The sequence below is a fragment of the Atta colombica genome, unplaced genomic scaffold (assembly GCF_001594045.1).
Source record: "Atta colombica isolate Treedump-2 unplaced genomic scaffold, Acol1.0 scaffold126, whole genome shotgun sequence".
NCBI lineage: Eukaryota > Metazoa > Arthropoda > Insecta > Hymenoptera > Formicidae > Atta > Atta colombica.
Window position 1 is genome coordinate 6,160,911 of NW_017259213.1, and position 17,154 is coordinate 6,178,064.

Consider the following 17,154-nt stretch of genomic DNA (forward strand, 5'->3'; position numbering starts at 1 on the left):
TTATGAAATAATAAAATTATTATTTTAAATTATATAATACATAATCAAATTTATATTCAAATTCAACTTACTGCTTCAATTCCCAAGATATTTCCATGTAGATTGCCATAACGCAAAAGTCGCAATCCGCCTGCATTTGTAGATACACACCCACCTATTAGACAGCTTCCTTTAGCCCCAAGATCCAAGGGCATCATTAAGTCAACTGTAGACAAGTGATTGTCCAAATCTTGTAAAATGCAACCAGCCTCGCATGTCAGTATACCTAACATGATAGTACCCAGCGTTTTTTATTAATATAATAGTATCGCAAAAGAGAAGCGAATAATTGTTCATGATGTTTTTTGACTATTTGAGACTTCAAGATATCTTACTATAATATTATTCGCATCTATTATTCTTTGAAAACTATATTTTCAGAGGACATATCATCATTAAGAAAAGAGAAAAATGTTTAAATTCAATTCTTGTAATTCAAGGAGCGTACTGCAGATTAAATTATATTCAAAGAATATATGAATTAAATTAAATCTTTTTAACTTTATAAATATTTAAATAAAAGATTTAGATGTAGTAACAAAATTTGATATTAGATGTAATCATAAAATAAATGAAGCTTTTTGCTTAACTTTTTTAGTAATTCCTTTTCCAAAGATATTTACATTCGAGTTGATGTCATACTAATTGTATCTACCTGTCAATTCATTCGTGTCCAAAATTTTATTCATGAGCTTCAAAGAAATAACAATTTCATCAAATATTGGGTTCGAGCCACCAACGAGACCAGTGTTTCCGCTTTGCGGGCAAACTGCTAATCGTTGCTCGTTGCAATATTTTAATATTGCGCACACTTCCTCAGTGGATGTCGGTTTCAACACAAGCTTACTTGCACCTACATTTATGTCAACTATTATATATGAATTAAAAATGTAAAAAAAAATTTCACTCTGAAAATTAAAATATATTTCTTCTATTTGAACTATTATAAAAAAATATAACCACACTTTCTAATCTTCATTTTTACATAAATTGAAAGAAGATATTTTAAACATACTAAAAATAGCATACTATAGAAAATTTATTTTAAAAAGAAGTAAATATGAATTCCTTAAATTGAAATTTGAAATTATATTTTTTGATTCTTTATAAATTCTTATTTTATTGCCTATTAAAAAAGATTATGTAACCTTATTCATTTAACAATAAAGTTCATATGTATATATGTTTACTGAACACGTATACAAAATTTTAATGTTAAATATGTAAATAGAATATGTGAATTCTCAGATTATCCTAATAAAATCATAAAATATATACATTTCAACTTTATTTATAGTATGTTGTAATTATCATATTTCCATCACAACAAAAATTCCATTAAGACAAAAAATTTTTTTCTGCTAATATTTCCTAAAAATTTTTGTAATTAAAGATGTTTTTTTATTATTTACCCTTTTGTGCTTACCCCTTACAGTTTTCGCAAAGTCGATATTGTAATGTTCGCATTCATCCGGATCTGTGATGAGGTGACTGGAGCCAAGCAACGATTCGAAAAAGCGAACATCTGCATCCGTGACTGTAGCATAGGGCCCGCGTTGAATTTTGTACCTGATCGAAGTTAATTCAGGTTTCGCGGCGCCGGTCGAATAGTAGCGACCAGTGATTTTCCTGGAACATCTTGTGATGGCCTTATTACATTGAAGCAGAATGCCCATCAGTGCGTTTTGCATCTTGTTTTCTACGATAAATTAATCCTGAAAAAGAACAAAAAATATATTAATATTTATATAAATATTTATAATTTCATAATTATAATTTTTAGCTTTTATTCTTTTCATATAAAATCCATAAAAATAATGTATTACAATACAAAGAAAACAAAGATATCATTTTATCAAAAAGATATTCCTCACTTCACACAATTGATCGGTAAAAGAAAAGAAAAGAAAAAAAAATTTGGAAAAGTTTGCTACTTAAAGACCAGTGTAAATCATTATGTATTTTGATCATTGTACTTAAGTAATGCCATAAATCAGATTCATAATTTTAAAATGTTGTTTTTGTCATAAACAAAAATCTGTCAAAGAAAAATACATTTGTAAATAAACAGAATAGTGACAATTAAGTCACATGGCAATAATTCGAATTGAAATACACTTTTTTAAATAAATTTTGAAATACATAAAAATTGCAAATTATAGTTGCTTATTGCACGTAAATCCCTAAGTAACATTTGTATTTCAATATATTCCAGATAGCCAAATAAGGGCAACATGTTACCATTTTGCTATTACTTATTCCGTATTCAATTTCATCAAACTAAAGCCAAGATGTTTCCACAAACTGTCTGTTGTTCTGATATCGCGTAAAATCTTCCTTAGAATTCAATAAATTGCTGGCAAGTTGTCATCATGCATGCATGGCGTGCCGTCAGTTTGCTGTCAACGTGACGAGTTTATTATTTCTCAATGTATACTCTTACAATTTCGTAAATTCATGAAATCTATTTGCCCTCCTGATGCTAACTCAGTTCACATTAGATTCCAATGACAGCAAATTGTCGACAAATTGAAAACAATGCATGCAGTGCATCAATTTGTTCCATATGCTAAATCTCGCTTGGCTATCTAGGATGTTTATGTTGTAATATGAATTATAAATTTTCAATCTGTGATATGTCAAAATACGGCCAATTCCAAATTGTATATACTGAAATTCATAAAAAAAATTAATATTTTTTCCGATAAATTTCGATCTTTTATGCAATATTAGACGCTTCTAAAAAATTAATGCCCATATTTTTTAAATCACTTTTCATATGTATTATATTGTTTCTATGCATATTCTCATATAGAATACGTTCCGCATGAAATACAGATACTGACAGTGCTGAAAATATATATATAATTCATCTGTCGCACCTTATAAATTGTCAGCTATTTCGGAATACACTTATATATTAGCATAATTTCGTGATTTCAGCATAACTTGTCGACACAATAAATCATAATTTGCTATTGAAACTACCGCCATCTTCAGGTCATTTGTCAACTTCAACGAATCTCTGTTCGTATATATTATCGACACGGTAGTTTCGTATATATTATAAGAATGACGCAAGCCTTCATGATTGAATAAGAAAATATTTAAAAAAACCATTTACATTACAATCAACTTATTTTTTATAATTAAATTTTGTATTTTTCATCTATTTTGTTTTTCTTTTAATTATAAGTACATACCTTTCATCTTAAGAATAAAAAAAGTGTAGAAATATATAAATATAACTGCAATGAGATCTAAAAAGATGAGAGTTCAGAGTCTTGCATAACGCACAACGTATAATGAAGGAAATGAATCAAATCCTTCATTTCCTTCATTTTTTTTTTCATGAAATAAAAAACTAATTGGTTGATTTTCTTATGCCTTATGCATTATGCGTTATGCAATGATTTATACTTTAACTTTAAGTTCTTATCAGACTAGCTTGCCAATTCCTAATTAACGATCCTATTTTAGCTAATCACAATGTAGCAAGGACCTGCATCATGTTTGATTGAAACAGAATTAGGCAACTATGAATTGTAAATGGTATCTCTGACAAGCTAATATGATCTTACGGATCGTGATACTAATTTAGCTAAATATTTATTTCCGCCATATTTGATCTAACACGAATCAATAAACAATCGATTAACAATTATTGAATAAAATTAAAATATATATCACGTATAATACATCATAATTAAAAATAATTTATAGTAATTCTACCACATTGAATTACTATTTTATTAAATGTTTTAATAGACAGATATCAGTTACAATTCATATCTTCAAAAAATGCATACTGCTAAAATATAATATTAGTTGGCATCTATAATTATAAGTACATACAAAATTATCTCTATTTTATATGCGAATCTTGTGAGTAAACACAATATTTTCGTATCTAGTGATATATGTAATGTAATATTGAACATATTTAAAACTTTTTTCGAATAGCTTCAATTTTGAAAATGATCTCATCGCTTCGTGAAAGGTCAGGATAATTTAAGAAGATACACAAAAAACGTTTACCTAATGTATACTTTATGATCCAATGATTTATGGAGATAAACGCTGATAGGGATACCTAATGTTACACAAAGATAGATATTATGAGTGCGTTCCAAGTTAGGCATGAAACGAATCGTTCTATCCTTCTTTATTATTTGGTGACATAACAACAAAGACAAATGATGCATCACGCTTTATGTGTAACTCGGAACATACCCTATTTCAAATTTTTCTTTTCAGTTTTCCACAAATTCCATGTATCTTCCATATCTACAAAAAAATCTTTTAATTTTTATCTTTCCGTATTTATAACTTTAGCTTATCTCTTCGAGCTAATCTATCTTATGCCAATCAGCTAAGCTTATACTTTTTCTAGTAAACATCCCAAAATATAAAATATTAAAATTTTTTTCAATTCTTCATTTTAAACCGTTTCATGATTACCATCCGATAACCCATTGCATATGGTACAATATATGAATGTGTACGAAAGCGGATTACAAAACGATGTCTGTTGCAACACAATGTCAGAAGGTTAACACCGCTATCCATCTCAGCGTTTAAGCCCTAGACACAATGTTGAGGCAACAACGACAAGAACAGCAATAGGAATAGCATAGAAATAAGCGATATATAAGGCCTCTTTTTGGCTGAACTTTTGCACCATTTCATCTTTTTTTTCTTTTTCTCTCCAGCAGAAAAAAAGAGGAAGAAAAAGAAAATCAACTGATGCAAAAGTTCAGCCAAAGAAAACAGACCTATAATTGTCGTCTCCCGTTGCATAATGTCGCGAAAGAAATAAAAATGCCAACCAATCTGATTTCAATTTTTATATAAACGTAATATATTCTTCCATCTGCTTCAAGATTACAGTATAAATAAACAAAGAATGAGAAATCTAAACGCTGATGATGAAAGCTATAAGACGATAGACACAGAATTTTAACTCGTCGGAAATTTATCGCTATTGCCTTATTCTAGGTTTCTATGTACATGGACATATGCATTTCCAACATATGCATTTATATTGGATTTCTCTATTCCTATCGCTATCGCTAATGCTATCGCTATTTTTATCAATATCGCTGTTGCCTCGCATTGTGTTTAGGACTTTAAGGCAGCTATCCGTCTCAGCGTTTACAATGATTAAGGCGTGGCTATCTTAGCGTGCCTATTTATAGCCGGACATACGGTGCGCCTTTCACGCGTGCGATCGTGCAGAAAGTGCAATTTGTCGCATTCGTAATTGATACAAAACCGCGCATATGTCCCGCGATCTACATAATGGCGCGTAAAAAGACTGACGTCGATTTTAATAAAAATCTAGGCTATAGTTCTCATTTAATGCTACAAATACTTCGAAACCTTCTTTGATTGGTCAATCAGTATATGAAATTCTTTCTTTCGATTGTCAATCCAATGTTGTAACGTCAGAAGTGGACATCCAAATTATCGTTTGGAAAATCACGTGGCCCAATCAGATTCCTTCGCTAGACACTCGTCTCTCTCACATATTTTCTACGTTATCGCGAAATCGCAAACTTCCAGTTACATGGAATCTTTCTGATCTTGGGAAGAGTCCATAACGTTTCTTGGAATTTTAGAATTCTTTCCTTTTCTAAACACCGACGTTTATCTGCAATGTTTTTTATTGATTTTAAAATTCTGAGAATATAAAATCACTTGAAGTTAAGTGACAACGATAAATATGAAATTAAAGCAATCTTACGAATGTGTTAATCGATTTTATTTTTCGTATTGGCGTCAAAATGCGATTCTGTTGCATTTCTTTCAGAAAGGAATTGCGAAAATATTTGAATAAAAAACTTTTTTCTTCTCAATGCAGATAATAAAAAAAATTCAACAATATAATTTTTAGAAATGTACTGGATATCGATCCAGTATTATCCGGCACTTTTTTATTATTCAACTGGATAGTCGGATATCATTAGTCGGATATCCGGAAATATATCCGGTTGAAATTTGATTTTATTAAATTGTTAAATTTTTCTTATTCAAATGTTTTAGAAACAAGTATATAATATCATATTCATGATATAATATCTTATACATTATTGCAAAATTACAATCTTTTTCTCTATAGGCTTTTTTTTTTAAAGCTACTCAGAATCGGATATCCGAAAAATGTCAGAAAAAATTACCTTCTCGGATATTCGATTGAATATCGGATAACCGATGTTACATTTTGTTCGGATATCCGATATCTGATAATTTTACAATCTGATGCATCCCTAATAATTTTTTTTTCTTCATATTTATATATCGTTATTTTTATTATTCTAACATTTTTATCATTATTATAATATTAAAATTTTTGACATAAATTTTTTGACATAAATTTACTATTATAACTCACATTGAAACTAAAAATGAAATTAAAAAATAGATGAAATTAAAAAATAAATGAAAACCATCTTTCCTGGAATCTCGATAAAATTGCTCAAATACATGCCTCTACAGATTCATCAATGAGTTTTAAAACATGCAAGCAGGCAACTTAACTTACAACCTAATATCTTAATTCTTAATCTTTCGATGATAAAACAATAATCGTATCATGTTCCTTCTTCGCCTCGTAACACTATTTTTATCATAACTTATGCGATTATACGAATCGCGATTGCGGTTCGCGATTGCGAAATTTAGCCTTTTATTTACGACAATTTTATACGAGGTCAATGTCGCGACATTTCGCAAATTGGGATGTGGAACTCGAATCTCTTCAATTTATTCGAATTAAATAATGATACAGAATCAAATAATAAAAATTAACGTGGCAGCACCTCTTACAATTAATTTGTTAAAAGTGCGCCTTTGAAAGAACTTTGCATCAGAAATATCGTTTCGCTCTTTTATTTCGTATATATATATAATTCTACCTGTCCATACAAACGAGACTTTCTGTTCCCGTGTGTGCTCGCGCTATCGATAAATTTTAGATAATCGAGTAAAAAGAAGCGCGTCAAAGCTGCACGAATAAAACAGATTTCTCTGTGCGCAAAGAAAATCGAAATAAAAGAACAAAGAGATACGTTTTGTACTTCACGTTTCTATCATTTCCACATGTTCGTTACATTTGTATCAGATAGAAATATCGTTAATTTCCACGTTGTAATTATATTCATGCAATTAACAGTAATCTGTTCGAGTCTCTTCATCATGAACATTCTTTGCAACATTATTCGATATGTCAATCATACTCTTTTCATAGCGCACTTATTCAAGTATAATATACTCTACAAATCGTGCGTAATTTGATGCAAATAAATGAGCGCGTCACGCTTGTTCGATTGCATTGCAATTTTTCGATTAATAGAATACATTTCCCGGATGTTCCGTAATTGCGTCCATAATTAATCGGTCTCGCGACAAAACCTTCGCGACGATAACTTGCGATCTGTCCGTTAAACCATTCAATCTCGGCTAACGCGCCCGCGAAAAACAGGTAAAGGAAGGGAATTATTAAGAACTTAATTTTAGCATGGTCGACAGGTGAAAAATAGAAGCAATGGATCGATGAAGCTTAATCCAGTCGCTGAAATCTCAAGTGTCCCAATCGATAAAACCTAGTCGCACCATCTGCAGTTAAGCGACATCAAGACGGGCGTAACTTGTCTTCATTTTTCAAATTCGAGGCACAATGAAGAACCGCCTCACTCGTCAATTCGTTGTTATAGACGCACAGCGGGAATCGTTAGATATTATGATTAGGCTCTTTCAGAGAAATAGCACAATGGAGCTACAGAAATCTCTATCGTAAAGATTTTTTTTAAAATTTGTATAAATAACAGAAAAAATCTTACTTTCGGTCGAAGTGAATCTTGGTAATTAATATTATTCATTAATTAATAATATTCATTGTAAATTTTGGCAAATACCTTTTTCAGTTTTATAAACTGCATATATACCGCCGATTTTGTTTGTTGGATTTGAAATGCAATCGCAAACTAACGTTAAAACATTAATATCTCAAATTAGGTCAATTTCAATTTAATAATAATTAATAAGTATCTCAAAAACCTAACCTAACCTACAAAAAATATTATCCCAGCTAAGAGAATGTTAATAGAACTGACTCTTTACAATGGCTTTATACATATATGTAGATATACAAATATACATATATTATATTTATATTTGGATAATAACGAATAAATATCAATCTTAAAAAATTGTGTGGTGTGGATTCAATACCTATGCGATATCTACTTATTATTATATAATTCTTATTGTGTTGGTATTAATATTAACAGATACCGTTACTTTTAGAGTAAACCAAATATTCCGATTTTGCGTTACAAAAGCATATATACACGTATAAATACATTAGCCTGCTTATATCTTTTGTATTCCTCAAAAGTAAAAAAAATTTATAAACAAATTTTTGCTTCAAAGTAAAAGTCAACAAATAAATACAAGAAAAATAATCAATAATTAATTTTTAAATCACTAAATAGAAATCTATTTGGAATAAATGAGATTGTAAATTTTTTGCAAGTTAAACAAATATATTTAAACATGTTGTACATAATAAAAAAGCATGTAAAATTATAGTAAATATAAACATTACATGATTTATAATAAAATTGAAATTTTTTCATACATTGTGTAACTTTTACACTTGTTCAAATTTTACATATCTTTTTTATAGTGTGAAATATAAAAGGATCGATAATATATAATTCTTATGCTTTTCGCAAATAAGTGAAAAGTAGCATTCGATCGTAAGGTTCTTTTTTGTAAAAAATTGAACTCACTGAAATTATATATCGGTTTCGATCTTTGATAATATACAGGATGTCTCAGAATATGTGAAAGCTCGCGTGCAGATATATTAAAAAAAAATCTGATTATAGATGTTAAATATTGAGTGAAATAGAAACAATATTAAGAATCTTTATTTTAGACTGTATATGTAAGAACATAATTAATACTAGAAATCAAAAGATCTATAACAGTCGAAGGATTTTTTTAATGCTTTAAATAATTCAATCTTGAAAATTACTATATATACTATATATGTACTTGTATATGTATCATATTTGTAGTCTTTTGACTGTGCGCCGAATTGTTTTTCCGGATTATAAACACAGTTAAACTATTTTAGTAATCACAAATTAAATTTACAAGCAATTTTAATAATTTGCTCAATCAAGCATCTCATATTATAAAGATGTTAATATTAGGGATGCAAAATTACCGGATAGTCGGATATCATTAGTATCCGGAAATATATCCAATTGAAATTTGATATCATTAAATTGTTGGATTTTTTTTTATATAAATATTCGAAAAACAAGTATGCATGTATTCATGGTGCTATAATATCTTATACGTTGTTGCAAACTTACAATTTTTTCTGTATAGACTTTTTTTTTAGAAGACACTTTGGGATCTGATAAAAAAGTGCTGGATAATACAGGATACTGGATATTTTCCGGATATCCCGAATATCTCTAATTAATATGTTGAAAAATTGTTAATAAATTTTATTACGAAAAATAATGGTATGGACAAATTTCACAATTCTCCGACAATTGTCTTGAAGTATTATATAGAGTCGGATTGTTAACCTCTAATCGACTGTATAGGAGATAATAATCTCGAATTACTAAATTGCAATGCGTGAATGGTGCACCATTCTATTAAAAGAAGCTTGCAAATATGTTCTGTATATATGTATTCTATATTTGTATGCGACTTTTTGTGTATTGATACATGTATTTATACTTGCATGTTGTCTTATATGTATTTTTTGTATTTATATGTATATAATCTTTTGTGTATATAATATATTTTTATATGACATACATTTCTTTCTTAACGCTCAATTACCTATTAACGTCAAATTAATATCTCATTATTTGAAATTAATAAACCAAGAAGATTATGTAAGCTATATTAATTATCAATTTAATCATCACAATAGCAGAAAACATAATGGTGTAACAACATCATGCAATTATTTATGCTAAATTAAGAATAAACGATATTATTGTATAATACAGTAGTGCGCGGGATAATAAAACATAATTTTATTCGAGACAAAGATTATTACAAATCGAATATCGCGATACTCCGCGATGAAGAGGATGGCCCGGTGCCCTGAAGCGTCTTTCAGTCATTGCCCCAGCCCCCAATGGATCCGTCATGGCATGGCACTCGCGCAGCAATTACGCTTCGCTCCCTCCCCCCTCTCCCACCCCCCGTCGCTTCCATTTTCTCGACGTTAATTCGAGGACCGATCGGACGCAGACATCGGATATATTATAATCTACAGCGAATCTTTCGATGGGGAGCCCTCCTACTCCTGCCCCTTCCTCATCGTGCATCTCCGAACGATACGCGGCGGTATATTACCAAGCAGGGGATCGTGTGGGGAAAAAGAGGTCAGGGGAAGAAAGAGAAGGGGCAGACGAGACGAGTGTGGGAAGGAGGAGATGGCGATGGCAGTAAAATGAGCCCACGGTAGAGAGGGAAACGCGATGGACATACGAAGAGAAGCAAGACCGGTCCGGGGTGGGAAGGGAGAAAATACCATGGGAGAGAGATCCGAGAGTAGTAGGAAGGGAACCAATCGTCGCGACGACTTAAGCGCCGTGCGCGCGCGCGATATTCTATACGTAATATAGCGTATGCGTGGAACGAAGCGTTCATGTATGTATAGATCGACGTCAAGTCGGGATAGGAACACACGGACGCGAGTTCACTATAGCGACATGCTATATATACGTACGTGTACGCACACAAGCGTTGACGCGCACACAGCATTCGCGCGACCAATTCACATCGACCATGGCTATATCGAGAACCCGAGACGAATCGAGGGATAGCATGGGACGACCTGTGATGTGAATGAGAGCGAAAGAGAGAGAGAGAGAGAGAGAGAGAGAGTCTCCCTTCCCTCACCCCGTAGCGGGAATAGGATGGCACATGCGCGGCTACAGACAACGTTACGCACGCCGACCGTACCCATAACCCAAGCCAAGCCAATTCCTCCGGTGGCAGCCCGAATCATTAACTTGTTTCCCTGGCAACCTCGTCGCGACCCACACCATTGGCTGTGCCGCTTCTCCCACCCGCGCGCCATCACGCTCTACGGTCGAACGGCAAACTACAGATGCCGAGATACGCTCTTTCCATTTCAGCAACATAGCATAGACGTGGACTATAGGGTGATCTCCCCTTACCCCTTCCTTCACGCCAATCTCCTCCGGTTCGACCCTCGTCGAGTGGCGTACGTACGTACGTGTGTGTGAGCGCGCGCGCGCATGAAGACGTCCGTGCGCGCGTCCACCGTTCGACGCCAGGGACTTGGTTACTGGGATTGGTACAGCCAGGAACTCTTCCTACCCTACGCGCGATACGTCCTACCGTCGCACCTCGCGTCGAAATCCGAGACCGGTATTGGGGAATGAATGATAAATCCGCTGTACTTTGCGTTAGCATGACTCCACTCTTTCTTTTCGATTCCAGAAAATGCTGTCGAAATATAATCACTGTCGCATATCTGAATCTGCATTGTAATCGAAGAATTTTTAATAGATAATTCTCTTAATTAATTAAACGTACAGAATTCGATTGCGATTTGATAGTGATTGTTAAAAATAAAACGTTCGTAAACGTATGGCACACGATAAATTTATTATTTCATCGTATACAGAGATTTACATGTGGGAGATGGAGTTTTAAGGGTCGAAAATCCCGATCACCGAAATAACGAGACACTTCGTGTCCTTGATCCATGTGAGGATGGACCCCCATGCCTTGGGCGGAGCGGGATGCATTATGCATGGCGGCATTGGAGGTCTCGGGCATCAAAATTGGAGCTTTCCTCGATACTGCGTCGCATATCGACATCAAGGACGCGCGGGATGTCCGTTTTTTATTTTTGAAGTTTTGCTTATGTACAATGCTCGTTGCGTTAAAAAAAAAAACAGCAACAGATAACTGGAATGTACTGATTGGGTGGAAAATTCCCGTAAGGCGCGACGAGCCAATTGCGTGCGGCTCGCGAGTCTCGAGTTTCGAGCCGGGAAGCATAAACTCGAGTCTCGGCTTAGAGACAGTTGCGCCAGGACCGTATAGCGCCCGCATGGCGCCACCGATTTAAACTTCACACTACTCTTCTTGTTACGTCACATTATATTTTATTATAAATAAATGTAAACGTATACACATATTATTTTGATGTAAGTGGATTTACAATTACTACCATAATGATTATATATTTCATTAACTTGGAAGAAAATTACACAAAAAAATACGTTATACGATTATACATATATCGAATATCGAAATAAATATTGCAAACTGCAAGAAAACTGTAACACGAAATCACATGCATGTATGTATCCATTATTAATACAATAAATCAATGATAAATTTGTGAATTTATTTTGTAGTTCGAATAAAATTAAGAGAAAAAGGGAAGGGAACAAAATACATGTTAAGATAGAAAACCTATTTTATTTTATTCGCAGCACACACACGCGCTCGCGCGCACACACATCTCTCTCTCTCTCTCTCTCTCTCTCTCTCTCTCTCTCTCTCTCTCTCTCTCTCTATCTATCTATCTATCTATCTATCTATCTATCTATCTATCTATCTATCTATCTATCTATCTATCTATCTTGCACACAATATATTTCGTTCTTAGAAAGAGAGGAGAAAAAGATCATCTATTTTAAAAGATATAACTCATAGAACTAGTATAGGTATAATGATTGACAACGAACTAATGATCTGTTAAATTTGAAAATTTTCGAGACATGCTTTTTCCGTTTTAGATAAACACATAATAAGAAATTTCTTAAAAAAAAATCTGGACATTTTGCATGTTTCTTTCATTCAGGTATAAACATATAGTAAGAAATTTCTTAAAAATAGAAAACTTAAAAGAAACTTAATGATTTGGAAAACTAAGTCTTTATGCTTAAAATTCTGTATAGATGTCACATAATTAAAAAAATTTATAAGTACATCAATAGTAAAATATATAAAATGCAGAAATACGCAAATGTTTAACTATTAATTTTATGCTATTATAATCACGTACTATATAAGTTAAATATTTTAATTATAATTATTTTTGTTGAAACATAAGTATATAACAATATTTGGATCAGTAATATTATATATGATATCTCAAATAAGTACCTAATGTTACATGCAACAAATGTTTCTACAGGTGGAACAAAAAATTCATCTAGAAATCCTGTTTATATAGTCATTCTTACGTAAAGTTTCTACTTGATTAAAGCTGTTAATAATTGATTATAAACTGTTTACGATATAATGAATAATAACGATGTATTATTGATGGAAATTTTTTATTGCATTCTCATTTTTCACTACAATAAGAAATAAAAACTCAAGAGATTCGTTTAATATAGGCTAGTCTTTTTGTATCAATATATCTTTAAAATTCTCAAGTTCTATATGAAATATAAAATTCATATAAAATTCATATAAAATACATATAAAATTCATATAAATACACATAAAATGAATATATTTAATGTAAATATAATATAAATTACTAGATACAAAAGTTATAAAATTTGAACGAAACCATATAAATCATAAACAAAATATTCGATTGCAATTTTCAACGTGTTTTTAATTAAATTATAGAATAATCAATTAAAAAGTAATATAATCAAACAATGTATTCAAACAAATTACTCATTATTATTAATAATGTACTAAACTTGTATTAGCATCGTAATTAAAATTTTAAATTAAGTATAAAGAAAGAAAAAACATTAATATTGGATTGTCCGGAAAATTCATACCGACTAACCTATATAATTTAATAAATGTATACTAAAATTTAAATCTTCTGCGTTTCAATTTTCTTTCAACATCGGCACGAACTTTCCGGACAACCCAATAATAAGTAATTCTTGATAAGAAGAAAAAAGAAAAAAAATTTAGGAGAATATGTGTAAAATAGTATACCAGGGCACTCGGAAAACTTTGTACGTTTCTGCCAATGCTATGCTGTGAAATATGGCAGGGACTCTAGATCTGTATACGTATTCAGGAACAAATGGTTCGTGAATTTGTGTGCGTGCATACGATAGAACGGCTTGGTGCGATAGGTAGCAGTAAGAAAGGAGAGAGAGAGAGAGAGAGAGAGAGAGAAAGAGAGAAAGAGAGAGAGAGAGAGAATGTGGTACCGTTAGTGAGCATGCGCCTATAGCCACCATATCCAATGGCTCCGCCTTTCCCAACACGAACGATGCCTTTGGGATTTGTCCCCGTCGAACCAATCAGCAGGCATGTTGGACGACGCGCGGCGCGCAGCGGGAAGGTTGCCAATGGTAGGGATGGCCGTATTAGGGACGCGCGGGTATAAGACGGAAGTAGTTGTATTATACTGTGTGAAACAGGGAGGCAGCTAGCAGCAGCGACGGCAGTAGCAGTAACATCACCGATAGTGGGCAACGGTGGCCGGATAACTATTATCACAAGCTCTCGTAGTCGGTCAACGACGTATTTTGTAGAGTATCGTCGTGCGGTGAGAAACGGTGATTCGTAAAAAGTGAAAACACTGTGCGAGCGAACGAACACGCCGTTGGACATCGTGCGCGACGGACGAGCGAGATGGTGGTGTGAGTTGGTGTGCACATACACACGCACACACACACACGCATACACATATACACGTGTACGTTCACATACGCGCGCACTAGCCGCGGAGTGTGTATATAGGTGTGACTGCGCAGTCGCCATGTGAGTACCTGATAAAAAGGTAGAGCGAGACATCAATGTCGGTGGCTCTGTCGACTCGTGGTGGCGTCATCGTCGTCGTCGTCGAGGGTATCCACCCCTTTGCTATATCTCCGTCGATGCTGTACGTTCCACGTGAAAAGATACAACTCTTAAATCAACTACTTTGCGGAATGTACTCGATTACCGACGCCGACGACGATCTTCGCCGAACCGCGACGACGGTTGACACGCTACAACTGTTCGATAACACTGTATTTTGTCTCTTTCTGTTTTCCTTTCTCTCTCTTTCTCTCGCACATCCCATCGCTTCTTCGAACGGTGTTCTTTATTTTGTAATTCAATATGTCTGCGTCCGTGCGAGACGCCGCCACTTTGGATTCGCATGGAGGGACGGATCCGCAGCGACCGGATACCGTGCATGCGTGTGACGCCAGCATACATGTTTTATTGCACTTTCAGGCAAACGTGTCGCAGAAAGAAAAAAATGTCTCTCGCGTGCTCCAGTGTGTTTCTTATTACTGTAATTGTTCGTTTTTATATTATATACAATACAGATTGCCATTATGGCGAGTCCATGTGCAACCGTCCCCCCTGGCACAGTTGTTTTTTTCTATCTCTTTCTATTTCCCTCCCTTCAAATTTTTCCTCTCCTCTCCCATCCCATCCCATCCCATCCCATCCCATCCCATCCCCTCTCCGTCCGACCAATCCGCCTTTCAATCGTATTTCCCGCTCTCCTTCGGATCTCTCCGTACTTTTCCCCCTTCCTTTTTTTCTCCCTCTTGCTATTATCGTGTCACTAATTATGGTGGGTATATGGATTGGGGCGACATTTTGTTCGTTCACGCGCGCGCGCGCGCGCACATGCCAAAATGGAATCGTCGGCGTTTTGCGCCGGATCGATATTCCCGGGATAGTTTTTATTCGAATGACGGGATATGCAGAGTTCTACGTTACCGCACGAGTTTGGCGTCGGACTGTTCCCCTCTCCTTCCCTTTCCTCTCCTACTATTCATGGTGTCTTTCGAATCATGGCACGTTTCTATTTTCTCTCTCTTTCTCTTGCTGAGCCTCAACGTTATAAAAGGTGTAAGATCATACCTTTTACATGAAGGTCGTGTATCGACGTTTCATGTACCAATTTCACTCTGAGATATTATTCCGTTTTCGTAGGGAATCTCAGATTTGTTAAATCTAAGACATCCTTTATAAAGGGAATGAAAAATAAATATTTCTTTGTCATAAAGAATAATATTGAGTTGTCCGGAAAATTCGTACCGATTTTGAAGGAAAATTGAAACGCAGATTTAAATTTTAGTATACATTTATTAAATTTAAATCTTTTGCGGCACGAACTTTCTGGACAACCCAATATTTAATTGAGCTGTTCTATGAAAATAGAATTATTTTTCATTAATACATTAATGATATACAAACAATTGATTTCTAATTGTAATTTATTATAGAAAAGAGATAGAAATTATAAAAAGTAAATTTGCAACATTTGGTTGTGTTGATATATTAGATCAGTACATTCTTACACTCTTGCATTTGAAATAGATATGTATGTATTTTTAACAAAATTAAAATTAAAAAAACATTTAAAAAACAAACTACGTAATATTGCAATATTATAATAAGATTAATAATAAGATTGGAATGAGATTAAATGTAAATGTAAATGTCTTATATAAGCAGTAGGACTGCAATAAAAAGTATATAAAATAATACTGTAGTATCGAAATAAAATGATAAAATTAAAATGAAATTTGATACAAAGTTACACAATCATAATATTACAATTACAATAATACTCCAATAATAATGGAATATACAAGGTGTAAATTAATAAGTGTTTAATATTGTAGAGAGACATATTTCCATCAATCAAACATTAAAAAAAAATTTATATGAATATAGAACCGTTTAGTTTTTGAATTGGAAGAATTTTATTATATAAATTCAATATCAAACATTTAATGAAATAAATAATGAATATTTAAACATTTTTTTAACATTAAGCTGGAAACGCATAATTTAGAATTATTAAAGATTTTCTAATCTTTTTTCCTTTATAGTTAGCAATAATATATGCATATAAGGTTGTAATGAGTTTTAATGTATATATAAAATTATAAATAATGTGAGGTTGAAAGCTAATGTTATGTGAAGGAGATCAGTTTGAATAATTTTTATAATAAAATGTTTATTACATATTTCATTAATTGTTTGATATTGTTAAATTAAAGTTATAATATTCTTAAAATTCTTTCTGCTAAAACCAAACATTTCTATAACAACCCATGTTTATATTTACCCTATATATATAATATATAT

The 17,154-nt window shown here is 32.9% G+C and overlaps 2 protein-coding genes across 5 annotated transcripts in view; one reads left to right on the forward strand and one right to left on the reverse strand.

The window, feature by feature from the left end:
* Positions 1-17,154, reverse strand: part of LOC108695199 (D-2-hydroxyglutarate dehydrogenase, mitochondrial) — a 20,447-nt gene that overhangs the window by 2,395 nt on the left and 898 nt on the right. Inside the window, exons 1-4 of one of the 3 annotated variants that reach the window (XM_018204991.1) lie at positions 14,826-15,299; positions 1,466-1,754; positions 695-892; positions 72-265 (exon numbers count right to left, since the gene is read on the reverse strand). In XM_018204991.1, coding sequence (XP_018060480.1) covers positions 72-265; positions 695-892; positions 1,466-1,730 — 657 coding nt within the window. In that variant the 5' untranslated portion in view covers positions 1,731-1,754; positions 14,826-15,299. Of the gene's footprint in view, positions 1-71; positions 266-694; positions 893-1,465; positions 1,755-14,825; positions 15,300-17,154 lie in introns of those variants that run through there. The other 2 variants (XM_018204992.1, XM_018204990.1) reach the window with 2 other exon arrangements.
* The window catches only part of LOC108695198 (polyhomeotic-like protein 2), a 9,357-nt gene continuing 6,597 nt past the window's right edge, over positions 14,395-17,154 (forward strand). For both annotated transcript variants that reach the window (XM_018204988.1, XM_018204989.1), the window contains exon 1: positions 14,395-14,817. The gene's annotated coding sequence lies outside the window, so the exon portion shown is untranslated. The remainder of the gene's footprint in view (positions 14,818-17,154) is intronic.